Source organism: Arvicanthis niloticus, chromosome 4 (assembly GCF_011762505.2).
Source record: "Arvicanthis niloticus isolate mArvNil1 chromosome 4, mArvNil1.pat.X, whole genome shotgun sequence".
NCBI lineage: Eukaryota > Metazoa > Chordata > Mammalia > Rodentia > Muridae > Arvicanthis > Arvicanthis niloticus.
The window spans coordinates 79,622,733-79,645,541 of record NC_047661.1 but is presented as its reverse complement, the minus strand read 5'-3'; the positions used below and the strand labels follow the sequence as shown (position 1 = coordinate 79,645,541).

The 22,809-nt window shown below is 37.2% G+C and overlaps 1 protein-coding gene and 1 long non-coding RNA gene across 2 annotated transcripts in view; one reads left to right on the top strand and one right to left on the bottom strand.

The window, feature by feature from the left end:
- Nucleotides 1-22,809, bottom strand: part of LOC143442078 (uncharacterized) — a 59,752-nt gene that overhangs the window by 1,574 nt on the left and 35,369 nt on the right. The gene's annotated exons all lie outside the window — the stretch shown is intronic.
- Man1a2 (mannosidase alpha class 1A member 2) overlaps nucleotides 1-22,809 on the top strand; it is a 126,793-nt gene that overhangs the window by 95,099 nt on the left and 8,885 nt on the right. The window contains exons 9-12 of the mRNA XM_034499618.2: nucleotides 5,213-5,328; nucleotides 8,791-9,010; nucleotides 16,589-16,761; nucleotides 19,303-19,418. Of these exons, the coding sequence (XP_034355509.1) occupies nucleotides 5,213-5,328; nucleotides 8,791-9,010; nucleotides 16,589-16,761; nucleotides 19,303-19,418 (625 nt within the window). The remainder of the gene's footprint in view (nucleotides 1-5,212; nucleotides 5,329-8,790; nucleotides 9,011-16,588; nucleotides 16,762-19,302; nucleotides 19,419-22,809) is intronic.

Here is a 22,809-nt window from a genome sequence, read left to right as displayed (position 1 = left end):
CTTCCTATTTACAGTGTATTCTGAAAATACCACTCAGGGTTGCCCTTTTGTTTTTTCTTCGCTGATTGAAATCCACACATGTATATAAATTCCATTCAATGGTTGACCTTAGATTTTATACTGTCTTCATTCTTTGTATTTTTCTAACACCTAGAATTAACCATTGTTATAGTCTCCTTCAGAATGCTATAAAAACAATGGGACACACTTTTCACTGCTCCATGTCCTAGCCTCACTGTGAACTTGTTTCACATTCTTAATTTCTTTGTGTATTATTGCTGTTTATATATGCCATTTTCTTCTACTAGATCAATCTATCTTCTCTCTTTCCTTTCTCTCTCTCTTTCTATCTTTCTTTTCTTTCAGTTCTAATAGCATGTCCTCTAGTAGTTTTACAGTAGGTGTTCACTGTAATGCTTTTGTGTCACAGTGACTAAAATATCTGAAAAAAGGTTAAAGCAAAGAATTCTTTTTAGTTCATTATATTGGGGAAATTATAGAGGAACAGAGATCTTCTTTTCTTGGCAGATAGGAAGCAAAGAAAGGGGAATACAGGTATAGTACAGCTACCTACAAACACAACACAACACAACACAATGCCTCCAGTTACTTCCTGCAGTTAGCACTCTATTTCTTATCACATTCTAGTAACTTCATCATAGTCACCATCTTTCCATTTCTTCTACTATACCCCATGACCTATGTTTAAAATGAAAGTGAAAGTACAGGTGGAACTGGGAGTGTGGCTCTGTGACAGCACTTGCCTAGGATGTTTGAACCCTGATTGCCTCCCAGGTATATTTAGAAAAATCTCTTTACCAGTGAACTCACAGATTCATTTAGCTTTATCTCTTTTTCTAATTCAGAAATTGGCACTGTCCATTATATTGATCCTTTGACCTGTGTTCCAGATAACATGTTCTTCCAGTTCTTGAATTTTATTTTCCATTTCCTCCAATTTAATATGAACCTTTGAACTTTCTGGTTCCATTTTTATAAAAGTAAAGTCCTGGCTTACTTTTTCTATGTCTTTTTCAGTGACCTATACCACCGTGACACCAAAAGTAATTTATATGGCCATTAGCCCCCAAAGACAACATATTAGTTGTCTACTGCTAAGTAGCAAATAACTCTAAAACTCTTTGGCTTAAAATTTACCATTTCTCTAGAACCTGACTAATGTGAACCTTATTAGTCAAGAGAGTACTGAGAAGAGTAGAGATAATCACCAAGAATAAAAGAAAATAATTATCACAGAACAGAAATGTAGCAGTCTTTAGTTTGAATGGTGCCTAGCACAATGAATATGAAGTGGTAGTAGTACTTTATGTAGCTAATGTTAAAATGAAGATTCTAAGCCTCAGCAAGGGAAGCTGAATGTGAGGAAGTGGGAATATATTGAACCTGCAAAATAGCTTCAGGTCTCTTACTAGTAAGAGTGGGTTTGGATGGTGTTGGGATAATACTTTCAAGAAGCTCTGAGGGAAGATTATTTCTGCCTTTGAACTTAATACCCATATATTATAAAATGAAGTAAAAACATTGTAAAAAACAAGATTTTTATCTGACATACTCTTTCCTGTGAATTTATTTAAGAATGTTACTCCGTAAATCCTATGTAGACTAAGATGTAGGATTGAAGATAGAATAGGTGCACCTATGGAGAGCAAGAAAAGAGATCTCACAGTAACAGCTATGGAGTATGCCTACAGTTGATCGGATTGGACGGAAAGCCTGTGAGGACAAGAGGAGATGGGTGCAGGGGTATGTCATTGTTGGGAAGCTGGACAATGCAAGAGCTGTGCAATAAAGTAGTAAAGCATAAACACAGCAAACAACCCTCATGGTCCTTGAGTCCTTGGTGGAGGGTAAGAAAAGATGAGGCAGAGGAAAGGGGAAACAGTTCTGTGTGAATTAAATTTCACACAGCCGCAAAGTTGAGATTATAAAATTGTTAGTGACATTGAGCCATCATTTTGATCTCTGTTGTAAAATAGTTCCTCTCCAGATGTAACCCTGCTGTTTGTGTGCTTATTACTAAACAGCCCCCAGAGGACTGGCAGTCTATCCCATTGCATACGCACATTGTGACTCGTTACGCCTTCATTTCTGTATTGTTTGAGTGTTTATAAGGAACAGGCTTTTATGGTTTTCGTGATGATAAAAAGTTAATGTGAAGGGTATTTTTAAGCAAAAAGTGTAATTTACCCTATAATCCCATCATCATTTGGCCATCCTCTCTCTCTCTCTTTTTTAATGGCAATCTATTAAATGTAAACATTCTCTATTTTGTAACCCACTAGAAATGTAGCTATAGATATATTTACCCCAAAACTGAGTAAGCTATTATATTAGAGCCCCATCTTCTCCTCCAGCCGTCTTCTATGTTGCTCAGTTTAACTTAAATAGACTCACAGAGGAACCTTCCTTTACATAGTAGGTAGAAAACCAGAATGGTTCTTTGCAGCATTAACTTAACAGATCTCAGTTAAAGGAGATGGACATTGTATCTTTAAGTACTTAGAAAATGTGGTAAGAGCCAGGCAGTGTGGCGCACGCCTTTAATCCCAGCACTTGGGAGGCAGAAGCAGGCAGATTTCTGAGTTCCAGGCAGCCTGGTCTACAGAGTGAGTTCCAGGACAGCCAGGGCTACACAGAGAAACCCTGTCTCGAAAAAAACAAAAAAACAAAAAACAAAAAACAAAAAAACCCAAGAAAATGTGGTAAGAAAGGTCAGAGAAGTGGTTATCTTTAGGGACTGAGTTTGACTGAAGGTCATGTAAAGTCCTTTAGGATGTTGGGAATGCTGTACATTTAAAGCTGTGTGGTTGTATGGATATATCTTGTGTTAAAAATTTATTTATATATTTGCTTATGATTTCAGGAAAAATAGTGAAATAAAATAGTGTTTAAGGTATATGTGAATTATATGAACATTCAATGAATTGCTCAAGCCCTTTGACCCATTTGTTGCTTTCTATAATAGTTTGATTTTGGGTTGTATAAAAATTATATGTTCTCAGGTAGTGTATTTAGATAAGAAGTTAAAATATAAAGCTTTTCCCCCAGAGATAATCACAGTGGCAAATCTGTTCAAAGACTTTGTACCCTAATGTTCTTCAATATATAATTTTTAGCAATGTCAAACTATAAGTATTGTTCTGAGCCTGCTCCCTTTCCACACTTAACCAGGTAAAAATAGCTATCCTTCAATGTGAGATTACAGACATGTTTGATTCCTTTTCATTAGCATGTATTGCACTGTACTATATTTGTACTCTATTTATTTATCGACTTCCCGAGATATTTCAGGCTGTGTTAAACTTTTTACAAATGAAAACAGTTCTATAATGGATTTTTTTCTTACACCAGTATTTGGGTTTTTCAGGTATTGTTACAAGGTAATTCCAGAACTAGGTGCATATATTAAATTTTGCTACCTACTTTGGTTCTCAACAAATATGAACTATATTGTCAGCACTGGATAGTAATAATAAGTCTTTTAAAATGCTTGAGGAAGGATGAGGATATAGCTCAGTGGTAGAGTAGTTACCCAGCATGTACAAGGCCCTAGGTTCAATCCTTAGCACCACGGATGGATGGATGGATGGATGGATGGATGGATGGATGGATGGATGGGTGGGTGATGGAAGGGTGGATAGAATAACATTTTCTCTCTTTATTTCTCTCTGTGTGTCACTCACTCACTTGGACTGTCAAAAGGACTCAGCAGCTAAGGGCACTTGCCATGAAGCCTGAGGGTTGAATTGATTCTTAGGACCCACTTGGTGCAAAGACGGAATAGCCCCCATGCACACATGCTGTAGTGCATGTGCTGATTTATATGCACAGATGAATAAGTGTATACAACTCTCAACATAGTCCTGGGGACCTGCTTAGATACTAGTCGAATCTTGCTTTTCTCAGTAGAATTTGGCCTTTCTCAGATTACTGGAATTGAGTATTTTTTCTTGGGTAATAACTGAGTTTTGTTTCTTTTGTTGTTAATTTTTGTGTCATTTCATTGGCCTTACTTTTTGGTGAAGTCTTTGCTTAGGACGTTATCTTTTTCCTGTTATGTTTTCTGCAGTTACCTTCTCCTACTTAATCTCCTTTTTTTTCTCACATTTTGTGTCATAGGAAGTTAAAACTTTTCCTTTATGACTCCTTCATTCTGGATTTAAGAGTATTTGCCTAAGAAAACCAGATGTATTTTCTCTATTCTCTTCTGAGATACTTAGATGTTTATACTGCTAATAAATCCACAGATAAAAGATAAAATCATGCCATTTCTGAGCCCAAATTTTTCTCATAAACCGCTACATACCATCCTCACCTGCCTGTGCTAGTACCGTCTGAGGGTCACATGTGGTGAAGTGTTTTTGTTTTCCGACATTGACAATTGGAATTTTATAATAAAATCCTGCAATGTACAGCAAGACTTGTGGAAAGTGAGGGATGACAGAGTGTGCTTACCTTAAAAGTGTGTCAGTTAATAGTATAACCATGAAAAAACAATGTGTACTAATGCATTGAATATGAACAGTAATTAAGGACAGAATTTAACAGCTAATTATATTAGAAAAATATATTAGAAAGTGATCCTTGATTTTTGAACAGGACTTTACCACTAGACATTAGAGATGTTTAGAAGTGGGTGTTTTTTGTTTATTATAAAATATAACTCATTTAATAATGGCTTGTGTGTTTAAAGCCATTATTATATAAAAGAGTTTTTTTGTTGTGGTTTTTATTTCCTTTCCTTTTTTTTTTTTTTTTTTTTTTAGACAGGGTTTTTCTATGGCTATCCTGGAATATGCTCTGTAGACCATACTGAACGCAAATTTACAGAGGTCCACCTGCTTCTGCTGCCTTTGCGTGCTGAAATTGAAGGCATGCCCCACCACTGCCCCACAAAAGATAATTATTTTACATCTGCAATAGTCTGGATGGTCAACAGTACAGACTATGAAATTGAAGAAAAAGACTTGTAAATCTAAAGTTCCACATAGAGGAAACAAGGTGTTTTGGAAGATTAGACATACATATTTGTTGTACTCCTGCTTGACCAAGTTTGGAATAGGTGGGAAGTAGGCATACCACTACAATTAATTAATCTGTTAGATGGTCTTTATCATTGAAAATATTATTATTTTAATTGTCTTTATCTTCTTTTTCCTTCACTCATAACCTCTTTCCTCTTTTGCTACAGATCATACATCAGTTGGTGGTCTGGGAGATAGTTTTTATGAATACTTGCTGAAAGCATGGCTGATGTCAGATAAAACAGACCACGAGGCAAGAAAGATGTATGACGATGCTGTTGAGGTGATTATTGTTTGAGTCTTTTCTTAGAGTGGAAAAAAAATATATATATATACACACACACACACATACACACACATACATATACACATATGTACTGAGTACTAGATAGTGACTGGACACATGTGAACATTAAGTCTTATTTGTGACATCTTAAAATAGTTAGGTGAGTATATTTATAAATGTATAATACTTCATTTTAATTACATTTGAGTAATTTCTAAAGAGACTGGTAAAGCTTCTGACTTCATTCTTCTGTAAATACTCCTTTCAAGTGGTGATGGCTTAAGCCTACACATCGTGTCTTTGAATAAAGAATTGTAATGGTAGCTACTTGTATAGTGCTTTCCTGGTGCCAGGCATGCTTGAGCTCATTTACACGGATGATTCCACGGGATCATTGCCACCACTTTACACATGGAGACCTGAAGATGCGATGGCTGTGGTCAGGTGGCTGGTGACAGTCAGAGCTGGTGAGAGTCTGGAACTGAGCTGTTGGCCTACAGAGCCTGTCTTCTTCATCACAGCATTCTATTGTTTAGTATATATGTATGACAGTTTAAAACCTACAGTTAACTCTTTGAAAATTTCTAGAAAAAAATTACAAAATAAAAAAGTGTTATTTATTTAATAAATTACTGATAGCTAGACAGTGATAGCACATGCCTTTAATCCCAGCATTCCACAGAAGCAGGTGGACCTCTGTAAGTTCGAGGCCAGCCTGATCTACAGAGTGAGTTCTAGGACAGCCAGGGCTACACAGAGAAACCCTGTCTCAAAACAACAATAAAAATTACTGACTTTCTGACCTATTGTAAATGTATATGTCCTTAATAATTTTAGTATAATAGATTTCCTCTAATATAGTGGTCTATTTTTAGCATTGTAGTTTTGTGATTTAAAAAATCTAAATTTATATGTGATTTATAAGCCTTTTAATGCAGAATTAAAATTTGAAAAGCTGTGAAATTTTTTTTTTTCCTGCTAAAATTTAAGCCTAGAAAATTATCCTGAAAGGCCATGACCTAACATTTTTTTTTCTTTTTTACTGAGATTGGTGTCATTGTTTTGAAAGTTAATCTTAAAATTTTAAATTATTGTCCATTAGATATACCATCTACTTTATGTACATGGCTTTATATATTTGTTTTATCAATTATGTTTTTATTAGTTTTTAAATTTAGAATGGGCTCCTACTATTTTTATAAAAATAGTAATTGGTCAAATTTAATTGTAATCTTAAGTATACAATTTTTTTCACTGTTATCTTCTGCAAATATTCCTGTTAGGAGGAGGTGTTTTTGAATTGAGTGCATTCTGTTTCAAATGCTTACATCCCATCTTGCTTCCTCCACTCATAATCCTGGTTTCTTCAGCTTGATATTGTTATAGGTTTTAGATCAAACTTAAAGTCAGTTTCTTTATTTTTTAAAGTGTATACAAAGCATACATCTTAATGGCCACTTGTCAGTTAAGAGGCTATGGTAACACTAGTGAAGATGTTTAAGAGTAATGTAATTATTCCTGACTGCTAGTCAACAGCTGACGTTTTATGTAAGAAACTGTTAAACTCTTTAGAGAGAGAGTGCAGGACCGTCAATTTAAGAGTCCCAAGGGTAGTTAAGAATGTAAAGCCCTGTCTTTAGTCCCAGTAAGCTAATGAGCACGTTTGGCTGTCTTAGAGCATAGTAAGATTTGTGCCATCAATGACGAAACAATGTAAGTGTTATGTAGAAAGTCATAACTCTCCAGATATGGTAGTGTACACCTTTAACTCCAGTACTTGGAAGAGAGAGAGACAAGCAGACATTTGTGAGTTCGAGGCTAGCCTGAACATCATGGTAAGACTCTCAAAAACAAACAAAAATCAAAAATATAGTGAAGTCTCTACGCAGTTATTGTGTATGTTCAAGCCATGTTAATATCATTCAGCCTGTAAGGATGAAGAACTTAACCCTCTATTCCAAAGAGTAATCTTTTATTTATTTGTGTGTGTGTGTGTGTGTGTGTGTGTGTATAATATATATATATATATATATATATATATATATATATATATATAGCCTTTATCTGTCTGATTTAATTATCAAGAGCACCATCATTTATAAAATTATTTATTGAGTGCATGGTACATTATAGCAGGCCTTCTGTAGCATGAGATGATGAGGGTATAATTCCTACAGTTCTGTAAAGCATGCATTGTTATTACAGAGATTATAAGGTAGATATCTTCTAGAGCTTATGTTATTGAACTCGTCAGAAAACAACCCATAATTAAAATGTGAATTAATCCTTGAAAAATACATCTCTTATTTTAGAAAGAAAAGTATGGCCCATCTCAGCAGACTCTTAAGGACACAGTCTAGAGGAGCAAAGCTCATAAAAAAAATCTTATTAAAATGAAATGCGATTGTTATACTATATGTTTTCTTACATTTAAGTTTAGTATAAAATATTTCCTTTGCTATCCCCATTATTCCAGGACAGTCTCCTTTTATCCATGACCAAACATTGAAAACAAATTACTGTACTTTGAGAAGCCAATCTCCTAAGGCGCTAAGGGATGTGTATGTCAAGTTTCAACTAGTTTTGAAAGCCTTACCATGGGCAAGGTTATGCTTTTGAAGATAATTTTGCTAACTTGTATAGTTACATGAAAAATTAAGAACAATTTTAACCACTTACTAAAATATCTTTTTCTCTTTACTTATTCAATCTTTTGTTCAGTTTTTGTTGTGTGGAATAGAAAATGAATTGGTAAAACCTTTTGGGTTCTAACTTCTTAAGGGGATCTCAGTCAGTTAATTTTTATGAATCTCATTCAACTTAAGAAGACAGGCTGCATGGGTAATACCATGTAGAAAAGCACTCAAAGGCCATGTCTCACCTCTTCTGTTTTGTCTTATAATAGTAATTAGCATGTTTGTCCCAGGTTATATATACTCAGTTCCCAGATTATGAAAGTTACTACTTTATAAAATACCATAATGCCAAGGTTTCTCTGATGGCCAGAGATCCAGACATAAAAGACCAGACACTCACAGTTTGTGTTTTAGATTCATTTCTGTTGTTGTGACACTACCCTAACAAAAAATAGTACTGGGAGGAGATTTATTTGACTTCTAATCTTGTGTTACAATCCTTTAGTGTGTCAGGTCAGGAACTTAAAGCATCACTCTACAGCCAAGAGCAGAGAGAGCCTTTCCTGCCTGATGCCTGCGTGCTTTTGCTCAGCCAGGTCTTTTCTCTCTTACACAGTTCAGGCCAGCCTGTGAAATGGTGCTGACACATTTCTCACCCCAGTTAGCAATCCAGACAATACCTGCTAGAGGAGCCATAGCCTCAGACAACCTGATCTGGATAATTCCTTACTAAGACTGTCTTCATAGGTGATTTTAGGTTGTTTCAAGTTGACAGTTAAAACTAAAAATGTTTGTGTCTAAATCATTTATCTTTTTCTTGTAGGCTATAGAAAAACATCTTATTAAGAAGTCTCGAGGAGGTCTGGTCTTTATTGGAGAATGGAAGAATGGACACTTGGAAAGGAAGATGGGTCATTTGGCCTGCTTTGCTGGGGGAATGTTTGCACTTGGAGCAGATGGTTCCAGAAAGGATAAGGCTGGTCACTATTTAGAACTAGGGGCAGAAATTGCACGAACATGTCATGAGTCATATGACAGAACTGGTAAGAATACTTTAATAAGGCTAATGATTTAATCTAAAATGACTTCTGAGTTAAACATGATTCCAGAAATTAGGAGGAAGGAATTTTGTTCTGTTCACTTCAAAATCTTGAACCCTAAAATAGTAAATAATTTTTCTTAGTTTTTATTTTAATTCCAGGATATATTCCCAGTATTATTTTTTAAAATTCTGAACTCTGGGGAGGAGGTTGTTTGTTTTATTCTTTAATATTTAGAAAATAATTGTTGTAAAGACAAAGGTAGGAAAGTTGTATGGAGTAGTATCTCTTATTTTTTTAATAGAAGTCCAACTATTAGTTTATATTGTTAAGCCTATACTCTCAAAATAAAGGGAACCAAAAGAGGGTAGTCATTACCTTGAAAGTACAGTTGTCATCTGGCTGTCAGACAGTTTGTCTTTGGCTCAATTCACTAGTAAGTTTTATTTGTTTGCTTAAGAAAATTCTATGGCATTGCTTTGGGAAAATACATTATATTTTTGATCCTCTGTATTTTAAAAGTTAAAATGGTTTTTTATTGTTGACAAAAATTGGTTGAAAACACAGTTACTGTATGCATCTATAGATAGCTATTCAACATACGCAGAAGGCCTCCTTACAGGTATAGTGACAAAAGGGGGCTGCAGAACCCTGGGTTAGACCCGAAGTTTACTTTGGCTTTACAAACATGTCTAAGTGAAATAATTAGTGAAGACCTACAAACTTGTAATTTGTGTTTGTAGTATCAGAAGTTGAATTATTGCTTTTCTACAATAACTGGTTTTCTGTTTCAGAGTTAATTTGTCATTAAGTACTATGACACAAATATAATTGGCTTTAAACTTGTCTTTGTTCATAAACTTTTTGAGTTATTTTTATATAGTAAGGAATGGAATTTAAGGTGAAATTGAGTCTTCAATTCTCTCATAGCCTTCAATATAGTGGTTTTACTTTTTTAAAAAATGTAACTCAAAAGGATATTGGCAATTGTTATTTCAGTGTGGTTTAATGTTGGTATTAAGACAAAGTTAGTGGTCTGATTTACAAATAGAATTATCAGTTTATCAGAGTGAGTGATAATATGTAGTGTCACTTAAAATGTAGTTAACAGTTCGAATTCCCATTACCCACATAAAATCCCACTGTGCATCTTTGCCACATTTTTTTCATCATTGAGCTGTGAGTAGGACAGCACTGAACATGGGTATATAAATACTCTGTGGTATGATGTGGAGCCCTTTGAGTACACCAGGAGGGGTACACCTGACTAATAACAGCAATTCTGCTTGCTTCCTTCCTTCCTTCCTTTCTTTCTTTCTTTCTTTCTTTCTTTCTTTCTTTCTTTCTTTCTTTCTTTCTTTCTTTTCTATTTTATTTTACTTTGAGGCACCACCTGTGAATGGTTAGTTTTAATCACCAGTTTGACACAATCTAGAATCACCTAGAGATTTAATAGAGAGGAAGTCTCACTGAAGACTGGTCTCCGTTAGGCTGGCCTGTAGACATGTCTTTGGAAGATTGTCTTGACATGCCAAGACCTATTGTAACAGTGGGCAGTACCCTTCCCTGGGTTGGAGTCCTGGATTGTACAGAGGAGGAGGAAGTAAGCTGCGTACACACACACACATGCTTTAATTTGTTGACTCAGGCCTTGACCATGGATGTGACTAACTGCTTCAGGTTCTTGCTGCCTTAACTTCCTACTGTGATGAACTATAACATGGAATTACGAGCTCTAAAATAACCCTTCTAAATTGTATTGGTTAGGGTGTTTGATCACAGAAACAGGAAATGAAACGTAAGACACCTCCATACTGATTTCCATAGTAGTTTTGCTGGTTTAGACTCCCACCAGCACTATTAAAGGTTCTTCCCCACATCCTCATTATTATTTTTTTCTTTCCTTCCATCCTTCCCTCTCCCTCCTCCTTCTCCTCCTCCTCTTCCTGCTCCTCTTCCTCCTCCTCTTCTTCCTCCTCTTCTTCCTCCTCTTCCTCCTCATCCTTCTTCTTTTTTTTTTGAGATTGTCATTTAATTACACTTCTCCACTTCTTCCTTTCCCTTCCCCACCTCCAGACCCTCTCATATCCCCTCCCAACTCTCCTTCAAATTCATGGCCTCTTTTTTTTAAATCAGTTGTTAATTGTATACACTCTGTGTGTGTGTGTGTGTGTGTGTGTGTGTGTATCCCTAAATATAACTGTTGAGTGTGACTTATGTGTGTTTTCAGGGCTGACTATCTGGTACTAGATAACAAGTTGGTGTGTTCTTCTCTGGGGAGGATCCTCTCGTGCTCCCCTCTTTATTCAGTGGCCTTTAGTTCTCTGTGTGGGGATGAGTCCTCTCAGTTGGTACCACTCTTGTTGAGTGGGTCTTAAGCCCAATTGGAGAGCATTTAGTTACGACCAGGGTGTTCAGGGACTACTGCACCCATAGTGTTACTGTGCCATACTGGTTTATGTTTTCTTAATCATAGATACTCAGGTGAGGGTGAGATAGAGTCCTGAAGATATTGAACATTCTTTAAAATAAGATTTGGCCGTTTGTGGTTTGTTTTTTTTTTTTTTTTTTTTTTTTTTTCCTTTGGAGATGTGTCTGTTCATTTTTTGAGCCCATTTATCAATTAATAGTTTTGTGGCTTAGGATTTTAAGTTTTGTAGGTCTTTATATATGGTAGTTATCAGCCTCTTATCTGAGGAGTAACAGTCAGAATTTTTTTTTTTTTTTTACTCTGTAGGCTATATGCTGTGCTGGTAGTTTGCCTTGCTGTGCAGAAACTTCTTAGTTTCATGTGGTCCCATTTGTTACCTTTTGGGACTATCTCCTGTGCCGTTAGAGTCATACTCAGAAAGTTCTTGATTGTGTCCCATAATTTTACATATATCCCCTGCTTTTCCTTTAACAATTTCAGAGGTTCAAGTTTTGAGTTAACACCTTTGATCTTTCAGGGTAAGTGAAAGATGGATATAAGTTCACTTTTTTCCTCTTGGAAGACATCCAATTGTGCTGAAGTTTTCAGGAAAATGGATGGATCCTGCAAAGTGAGGTTATTTAGTCTCAGAAATGTAGAAATAATATTCTTACTTATATGCAGATTTAACTTTGACTGTTTGCATGTATGTAAATAAGGAGCTGTAAAGTGGGTAGAGACTATGAACTAGAGAGGAGACAGGAGGTGTTAAGGGGTGGGTCACAATGTCATGTGACATTTGTGATATGAAAGTGGAAAGGAAGCCACTAGGTGTGGGAGGACGGTATGTAGGGGATAAGAAGAGGGGTAGAAAAGAAATGCAGGAGAGTGTGTGGTTTGAGTATGCTTGGCTCGTGGGAAGTGGCCCTATTAGGAGGTGGGCCTTGTTGGAGGAAGTGTGTCACTGTGTAGGCGGGCTCTGAGGGCTCCTAGTGCTCAAGCTCCACCCAGTGAGGAAGAGAGCCTCGTCCCTCCTGGGTGCCCAGAGAAGACAGCCTCTTTCTGGCTGCCTTAGCTCTCTCATTTCCTCCAGCACTAAGTCTGTCTGCAGGCTGCCATGCTTCCCACCATGATGATAATGGACTGAACTTCTGAAATTGTAAGCTAGCCCCAAATTAACTGTTGGCCTTTATAAGAGTCACATTGATCATGGTGTCTCTTCACAGCAATAAAGCCCAGACTAAGACAGAAGTTGGTACCAGGGACTGGAGTATTGCTGTGCTAGGCCTGACCATGCTTTTGTTTGGAGGAATGTGGGTTTGGGGACTTTGGATTTCGAAAGCCGTGGATTGCTTTAAGTGGGACTCGATGGGTCACTCTAGTAGGAACGTAGAAGACATTGGTGCTAAGGGTGATTTGAACTCTAGGAGCCTGGCTTAAGAGGTTTCAGAGGAGGAAAATTTTAGTATGTTTCCTAGAGATCATTCTTGTGATATTTTGATGAAGAAGTTGGCTGGGTTTTTTTGACCTTGTCTGAAGAGTCTGCCTGAGGCTAAAGTAAAGAGACTTAGATTAATTGCATTGACAAAGGAAATCTCAAAAAAGCCTGGTTTAGACTTATCCTGTGGTACACTCTTAAAAGGAGCATTTTGACTAAGCATAGCAAGGTTAGAAAGGAAAAATGGAAAATGTATGGTTCAAAGAGTAATGAAGCACCAGGAAATGGAATGGAGCTAAATCCTGTGTTCAAGGATATTAAGTGGAGTTAAGGGCGTGGTGACTTTAGCTCAAGAGCCCACCCAGCTAAGCTTATTGTTTGCAGTTGAACAGGGATACTTCAGTTAGGCGTTATTGTGATCAGGTTATTGTTTTCATTTGGGCATAAGGAGATTAGATTATGTGTCAAGTTGACAAGAGATAGATTGTGATAGCTATTTTGGGTTGTCAGTTTGACTATATCTGGAATGAACTACAGTTCAGAACTTATAAAGATCTTATGTAAAGGTAAAGAAAGGCTTAGGACCAACAAGCATGGTGGTACACACCTTTAATCCCAGCCTTCAGGAGACAAAGGCAAGTAGATCTCTGAGATCAAGGTCAGTCTACAGAGCAAGTTCTACACAGCCAAGCTTAGGTAGTAAAGGAAACCACTGAAAACAAAGCTGGTGAAGATGTAGTAGAACAAGGGGCCCACAAGCAGCAGAACTTGACAGCTTCAGTTATGTGGCTCTGGCATTATAGTCAAGGGTAGAAGGGGTTACTGAAACAATTGATCATGGTTAGTTAGCTGGAGCTATGAAATTAGTGGTGATTTAAAAGAGACCAGCATCATTGAGATGACATCTTTTGGGAAGTGTTTTCTGAGAGTACAAAGAAACTGTGTTCCAGAGACAGACATTGTGCTGTAGCTGGACTTGGTAATGTGTAGGAATCACCCAGGTGGTACTGGCTTTGAAGGCATGAAGAGGTTATGGAGAGCAGCTGAGGCTTGCCTCTGTGAGACGCCAGGGAAGGCCATTGGTGAGTGTGCAGCCTCAGTTGCAGTTGATGGCCTAGGTCTGAAAGAGTTATGCAAAGAAGTTGAGGCTTGGCATCAGAAACAGTCTGATTGTCAGTTTTACATAGCAGGTTGAACCTGCGATTCTCTTTATCATGGAATCCCCAGAAACATACTGTTTTATTTGTGCCTTGTACTTTTAAGTCTTTCACTGATTTTTCTTGTTTTTGTTCTCAACTTACATCCTTGGACTAGTAAGTACAGCCCTAGTTTTCTCATCTCCTAGCCAATTAATCTACACTCTGCTGCATGTTTCCTATGGCTCTTATATATATTTTTGCCACCATTTTTAAAAATTCCATCTCCTTGTTGGTAATTATTTCTGCTAATTCATAATGTAATTATTGCCTTGAGAGTTTGTTTTACTTTTATTGTTGGAATTAGGATTAAAATTAATTCGAAAGTGAATCATCTTAACGTATTTCACCATGTGGTGAACATAGCAAATGTTCATGTTTAGCTGGCTTTGCGGAAGCATTGTTGAAGCTGCTTGTGAGATGAGCACTGCCTCTGTAGAAGTTTAAGCACGATCTGTGCTCGGGACAGTAGATTGAGAGTTGGTTGGGACATTGTTTCAGTTTATTTTAAACATGATTTGGGTAAAATACATGCATAGTTTTAGGCTTGCCCTTTTTTACTTATAAAAAAGTTAAAAAGTCTGTTGAGGAAAAATCAGTTATTTTTCCTGTATGTTTGTGTGAAGTTATGCATGACCACTAAGCAAAATAATTTTCAGTAAGATGCTCGTATTCCACTTCTGGTATATTGCCATTATAATTATGGTAGTAACTAGCTAGTGTAATCTTAAGGTTAATCTTTAAAGTCTATCTGATCATCACTTAGTACTAAAAATTTTTACATTAGCCTACAAAGTGACACCTTTCACCCTGGCATTTCCACATTTTGTTTGAGTAGATCCTCACATACATACTCATGCCCTTCTGCCTCTAGTAGTCTCCTTCCCACTGAGGTGGCTTATATTAGTCACCCTCCTATAAAACCCATGCAAATACACACTTGGCTGTCTGGCTGTCTGGCTGTCTGGCTGTCTGGCTGTCTGGCTGTCTGGCTGTCTGGCTGTCTGGCTGTCTGGCTGTCTGGCTGTCTGGCTGTCTGGCTGTCTCTATACAGAAACAGACACAAATTCAAAGCTGGCATCTGCACATCAGAGTGAATATTTGTGATATTTGTCTTTCTGAGTCTAGTAGTCTTCACTGATACTGTCATTTCCAGATGCATCCATTTTCCTGAACATTTCCTTTTACTTAAGTGGAAGGAAAAACACAAGAAATCTTCACCACAGTAACCTGCCTTTGGATTACTTTCATCTCAATGCTTATGATGTTGAACTTTTTAAAAAAATGGTTTTGTTTGTTTATTGTTGTTAGAGTCTCATTTTGTACCAAGGATGGCTTTGAATTCAGAGTCTTTTCCATGTAGTACCAGAACTTACTAGCCAGTATATAGACAAGTATATAGACAAGAAAAAAGAAACGAAAGACTTTCAGATCAGAAAGAAGCAAAATCACCCTAATTTCTACACATGATTATGTATAATAAAAACTGCACACACATATGCATGCACACAAACAAAACCCTGTTAGAATGGATGAATTCATTCAGTACAGTAGTGGGTTACAAATCAATGTGCAAAAATCGGTTGCATTTCTTCACACTGATAGCAGTCTATTGGAGGGAGAAATCAAGAAGAGAACCTTACTTATTGATAACATCAAAATAATAAAATAATCAGGGCTTGAAAGAAAGCTCTGTTGTAATACTTGCTGTGCACATTTGAGGATCAGAGTTCCTAGCACCCACATAAAAGCCAGGACTGGACCTGGTGTTTCCATAGCCCCAGTACTGACAGGTGGAGACCAGAGGATGGCTGGGGCTTGCTTGCTGCAAGCCTAGCTGAAAAATTTTGTGTTCTAGATTTATCGAGAGACTCTGCTTCAAAGGAACAAGGCAAAGAGGTATAGCATAGGATGCTTAATGCCTTCCTTCCCTTGGCTTCTGGATGCAATGCGTGCACACTCACACTTGTGTACATACTCCCCCACCACACACACTCAAGAATAATACATAATGAATTGATTTAACCAAAGAGAGAAAGATATGTGCTGAAAATCATAAAATATTGATGAAAATACAAATAAAGGGACAGATAGTATCTGTGTTCATGGATTGTGTGTTGTAGTCACCTTTGCATTTGGTTCTAAGGTATTACTTAGCTCTTGGTAGAGTCAGATTTAGCAGCATATTGCTGTGTATTCTTCTAAGGTGTACTTCATTCCAGAGCAATAGAAATATTTGTAATTCTGTTAGAAGAAAACCAAATGTAGTTATTTTGAAGCAATTCATTTTGTAGTATAGTAACAATAACCAAAGTTACTTCAGGGCTGGAATGTAGCTCAGCCTAGTATGTGAGAGGTTCTGGCTTTGGTCTTTAACACCAAAACAAATAAATAAAAATTAAAACCGTAGGAAGCAATAAAAGTCACAAAAGATAAAGATTATTTCATACCTCTTCCTTTTAGAGAGAACAGTAAGTATTCCTTAAAGCACACACACTGTTTATGTGGCTTTTTTTTTTTTTTTTTGCATGTTACAGCATTAAAACTAGGTCCTGAGTCATTCAAGTTTGATGGTGCAGTGGAAGCCGTGGCTGTGCGGCAAGCTGAAAAGTATTACATCCTTCGTCCAGAAGTAATTGAAACCTATTGGTATCTATGGCGATTCACCCACGACCCAAGATACAGGCAGTGGGGCTGGGAAGCAGCACTGGTAAATACACCAATTTCTCCTCTGGTCTGTGCTGGCTGGGTAGGGCTCTCCCCTGTACCATTTGTCCTCCTCCCAGTTACTTGATTTTGAGAACTTTATACTTTCATTTCTCTGGAGAAGAAACTATTCTCATTTGTTTCTTGAACAGTAGGAACTAGTCTTATACTCCTGTTTACTTTCTATTTGTACTTTGATAAAAGAATGCACTTGGTATTCTACTAAGTAACTATAAGGAGCTATTTCAAAGGCAATCTCAGTATTATTATAAAATAAGTAGTATTTTTATAATGTCTTTTTAATGTTTAACCATTGGGAAAAAAACCCAGATTCATAGCCTAGGCAGATGATTCTTGTTCATTTTACCTTGTGTTCTAATAATTCCTGTATAGATAAATAAATTGTTTTTAAAAATAGATTAAAAAACAAAATGTGATGTACACACATATAACAGGTGTGTGTGTGTGTGTGTGTGTGTGTGTGTGTGTGTGTGTGTGTGTGTTTGGAAGCAGGGATTTGTTAGGATTAGTAAGCAAAGGAAACAGTCCAATTACTCTTAAACAATAGACATCCACACTGAGTGTGATGGTGCATACTTATAATCCTAACCCTCAAGAGACTAAGGTAGGAGCTGTCATAAGTATAAGACCAGACAGGACTGCCAAGTGAGCCTGAAGCTTTCATGGGCCTTAACTGTTCTGATATGGTGGCTAGCTAGTCTTTAAAACAAACAAAAAAAAATTGTTTATTATTTGTGTGTACCCCATGAGTGTGAGTACCTGTGGAGGCCAAAAGAGGTTTTCAGGTCCTCTGGAGCTGGAATTATGTGTGTTTGTGAGCGCCCTGATGTGGGTGCTAGGAACCAAAAGTAGGTCCTGTGCAAGAACAGCAAATGCTCTGACCTGCTGAGCAATCTCTGTAGCCTGATAATGCCGATCCATTCTTCACATGGCCATTGGGAAGAATAGGACTGTAAACTGCTTAGATCAAAGCACCAGGCCTAAGTAAGGAGACTTTAAAACCCATCAACAACAAATAAAGCTGTAAAAAGAAACTTGGTTAAATACTTTCTACTAGTTAGGTTTTTAACTAGTTTTCTGTTAGAAGAAAAGGCCAGGTGACCAGGAACGGTATCGGAGTCAGACAACCAGCAGCAGCAGTGATGAGTGAGGAAAGAAAGAGTCCACGTGCTCCAAGCTTGTCCCGAGCAGCACAGCTCTAAAGTGTGAGACATGTGCACCAGCAAGGTGTTCAGTGACTGCAACTTAAAAGTAGAGTTGTAAATAGACTGTTTTTTATTTAATGCATTGACTAATGCATGTTCAAGGACACAATGGAGATAGAAAGTAAGAATTTTAAATTCCAGTCAGGCATTAGAACATAGTAGTTAGTACAGAACAAATTGTTCAGCTCAATTTCTTCATCTGTAAAGTGGAGCTGTTAGCTTTCTAGGGTTGTGAAATTTAAATGCCAATGCATATGAAGCTCTTAGAATAATCTTCTGAAGATTGTTTGCTCTTAAATAGTTGCCTTTGTCATCTAGGCATGTAGGTGTGCACTTCCTGCTACTTCTCACCACCTATGGAGCCTGACTAATAAGGTTGTGGAAATACAGTGTCTCAGAATAGAGTAGTAGGGTACAATAAATATCTCATTACCACTACTGTATTATGCTCCTAAATAATACATTTTTAAGGATGTTGTGAATTAGTATTTGTACTTGGAAATGATCACATTGAAAGTCAGAGAGAAAGAGTGTGTGGGTGTGTTTGTGTGTGTACACATACAAGTGTATGTAGAGTTAAGAATACAACCATATGTTCCTCATGTACCTTCCACATTTTAAAATAAGGTCTCTCATTGACTAAGGATTTAAGCAAGTAGGCTAAGCCGGCCAGCCAGGCTAGCAAGTTCCAGGGATCCACCTTAATCTGCCTCTAGTAATCATTGCTGGAATTGCCGACATAATTACCGACATGCACCACTGTGCTCAGCTTTAAACATGGGAACTGAACTCAGAGCCTCAGTGTTCAAGACAAGGACTTTATGAGCCATTTCCCATACTCCTAATGACAAGCTTACTTCTGTTACAATTTGTGACAGACAGCTTCCTAATTTAGAAAGAATAGGTCAAATTTGACATTTATGTCAGGAAAATGTAAAGTATTTTAGAGAAGGAAAGACATCCCGGTACAGGTTTGTTTTTCTAGTCTGAGAGTATGTTTCTTTGATAACACTATGCTTAGGCTTAATATATTGCCACTTACACAAATGTCAAATTTTCCTACAGATTTATATGAGTGTTTGTTTTGTGTTTAGAAGAGATAAGGTCTTACTATGTAGCCCTGGCTGTCCTAGAACTCACTATGTAGACCAGGCTGGCTTTGAATGCAGACAGATCCATCTATGTGGCTCCTGGGGGCTGGAATAAAAGGCCATTATTCCCATCCTTTCTATGAACTTTCTTTTTTGAATACAGGTTTGACTTGTCTTTCAGAATTGAAATTCCACAGAATGAATTGTCTTCTCTGCTCTCCCTCACAGGCGATTGAGAAGTCCTGCCGAGTCAGCGGTGGGTTTTCTGGAGTCAAGGATGTGTACTCCCAGACCCCTGCGCATGATGACGTGCAGCAGAGCTTTTTTCTTGCTGAAACATTAAAGTAAGCACATACTCAAAAGTGTTTTAAGTAAGCTTATTTTAAGTGCTATATGAAAATAAAAACTGTTCCTAATTCTGAGACAATATATACGGTTGCCATATAGATAGATATTGAGGAGTAATGTTTAAATCAAATTAATTATATCTGTCACCACACAGAATTAGTTCTTTATGATGACAACTTTTAAAATCCCTTCCTTTTGAAGTATAGTGTTATCTCTGGTCACCCTTTTCTGCAGTAACACAGCAGAACTACTTTCCCCATGTGACTGTAGCATAGGACTCGCCGATCCACTGCCCCTTTTTGTCTCTCACTAGGCTCTGGCTGCTGCTCTTCTACCCCTAAGCAGCAGATTTTTACATTCCACATATGAATGGTATCTACAGTTAATTTGCCTTTTTGTGCCTGGAGTCTTTCACTGGATACAATAATTTTCAGATTCACCCAGGCTGATAGAAATGATCCATTTCACCATTTTTAATGGATGAATTATAGATATGTGCTACATTTTCTTTATCCATTCATTAACATTTTGTAGAGCAGTGTTGCTGTATGGTTGCTAGATAGCTAAATTTGACTATATATTACACTGTAGTATGTCTCATTGCAAATGTTTTATATAGGTGGATTGGTAAATAGCAGTATCTGAAGAATAACTGTAAGGTAGCTCTTTGTCAAACAAATGCTCTGTTGTGGTGGTACAGGCCTCTAGTCCTAAAACTTTGGAGTCAGGACCGGAGCACTGCCATCTCCAGGGTGGCCTGAGCTGTATAAACATGTACATATGTAGCAAGACTAAGTACCTTAAGTCCTTTTGTTTTTGCTCTTTGATTTACTTTATAAGCACCTAGGAAATTTCTTAAAGAATAAATATAAAATATAATAAATAAAAAATAAATATAATGACCTACAAAGTCTTAGTAGGGCTGAAGTGGGGTTAGGCCAATATGATATTTGCCTTTGAACCCAGCTGAGTTTAGATTTCATCTCTTAGGAATGATCATACATGTTTTGATGTACTAAATGCCAGTATAGCCATCGTCCACCATTGTCTCCATAAAGATCTTGTACTAAGGTACATGTAAAGGGAAAATGGGAAAGGAAAAAGACAATTTGGGGCTTATACTCAAAAATGTAAATATGCCTTGGAGAAGATGGAGACATTAATTACGTATATGTGCATTTTTAAAGGCATACACACAAATATCACTTCATAGCACCAGTAACTGAGTTTTGTGTTCATGTTTTCTGTGTCTTAACACACGGGTGAATTATACGTACATCATTTGTTCAGCAGATGTTTACTGCTCAGTACCACTCAGCTCACTTGGGAATGCATTAGCAACCCCCAAGGACAAGTATCCTGCTGTGCTCTGATATAATATAGTTCAGCATGTCTGCCCAGCTGGATTTCTCACTCTAATACAAATGTAGTTCATTTATGTCTGTTATGTTACAGCTGAAAAGTACATAAGCATCCATATTGTTTTTCTTTTATAGATATTAGTTTGAGTGTTCTTTAGTTTCTTTAGCCTCTAAGTTAGTGCTATTCTGTTTTTCCCCTTGCTCTGTCAGTACAGTGTGTGCTTCTGCTTTCTCATTGCTTCATTTTACTCCCTCCTTTGCATGTCTACCACACACCTGGTCCAGACCTGATTGTTGTGGAGATGGTTTAGGGCATCTGCCTTAGTCCAGAGTTTCCTACCCCACGCCCTCCTTGTTCTTGTGTATCCTGTTGGTTAGGTTTGTATCTCTATCAAGTAGCTGTGAGAGCATTGGCCCATAGCAGAGTGACAGCTTTAGTTATCCTGTGCTACACCTTCATTAAATGAACATGTCACAGCAAATTTCTGTGCGCTATCTGTAAAGCTGTGGGATTTGACTTAGGTTGCGATAGAATTTTTCTTTCTCCTTAGCTCTTACATGATGTGTATGTACGCACGTGCACGTGAGCCTTGCTAGTGCATGTTTGGCAAAGCACTAACCTCTGATCTGTATCTTCGGCCTCAGATATATTGTATGAGGGAAAAATGTTTTCAACAAAAGGTGAATTAGTTTTTTTAAATAAGAAGAAAGGGTATTATTCTACATGCTTACAATTCAGTTTTCATACTCAGAAACTTTAGCATTCATGCAGTTCGGTGGTGTGACATATTCCACTTAATTTTTCCCCCATTACTAATTGTTGGGTTTCTCTAAAGCATTTTTGGATTAATATTATAAATGATGTGTGTTCCTTATCCTGCCCTGTGAAGAGGCACGTGATAGTAATTCAGTTATTATTAGTGATTTGGGGTTAGCTTATAGGTCAGATTGATACTATTACATACCTAATGATGTGTAATAATAATCTGTCTGAGGAGAGAGTCTTTTCCAGCAGTCTTATCAGCATCCTTTGCTTGAATCAAATGTAACTCTAGAGACAGTAGAAGATCTAGAAGTCCTAGAGTCCTTGATTTTCACCGCCATGTAGTTCCTTTATGCTTCTCAGAAGCTACAGTGGTCTGTTTTCTTTAGCTTCATCTCTCATCCTTTTACTTGCTCATTCCTTCCTTAAACAGGTTTATTCCTATAGTCAGACACTGTTATACATGCAGCATGTAAGTTTGCCTTCTGTTGTCTGTGTCTGTATTTCAGCACACTTGGCAGGAATGCCTTTGCCCTGTCTGTCAGTTAGTGCTCCTCGCCTTTCTCACTTAAGCTCCTATCTCACCTATTGATGACTGGCTTATAACCATATCTCCAATACCTCAGCCTGTACAGACCATGAGCATTTAGCATGTGACTTGGGGTCAGAAATAAATGGCATTCTGCTTCTTCCCCTCCAGTACATATATGGGCCATCCCCAGGACATCAACAGTAGTCTTGGTATCCACTTTCAGAAAGTCATACTTGTAGATCAATAAAATTAATAAAAAGGATCAAACAGGAGTAAACATAGAAATAGTTATATTAAATAGTTATAGAAATAGTTCTAGCTGAGAAAATTATCAACACTGAACTACTGAATTCAGCATTGAGCATCCTGGAAGCCAAACAAGAAGTAACCATTCTGTAGAAGACCATTGTCCACCATGGGAGTTGGGAGAGTATATTATTTTACAGATGAGATAATATGTTTGTGCTGCTAATTATAAGATGATTTATTCTGCATAACTCATTACCATATACTGAACCAGTGAGTACACTGTATGAAACTGCTTTTTTCAAAAGCTAAAGACAGTTGAATATTCTCAGTTTCACGTGGTCCAACCGTGTGTATCTGTGTATGTGATGCTGCTTAGAAGCTGCTAAGGTTCTTTCATCTCTTTTAGCTGCATCTCTTAACCTTTTATTTGTCCATTCTGTCCTTAAACCAATCTAACCTATATCCAAACATTTGTTCCTTCT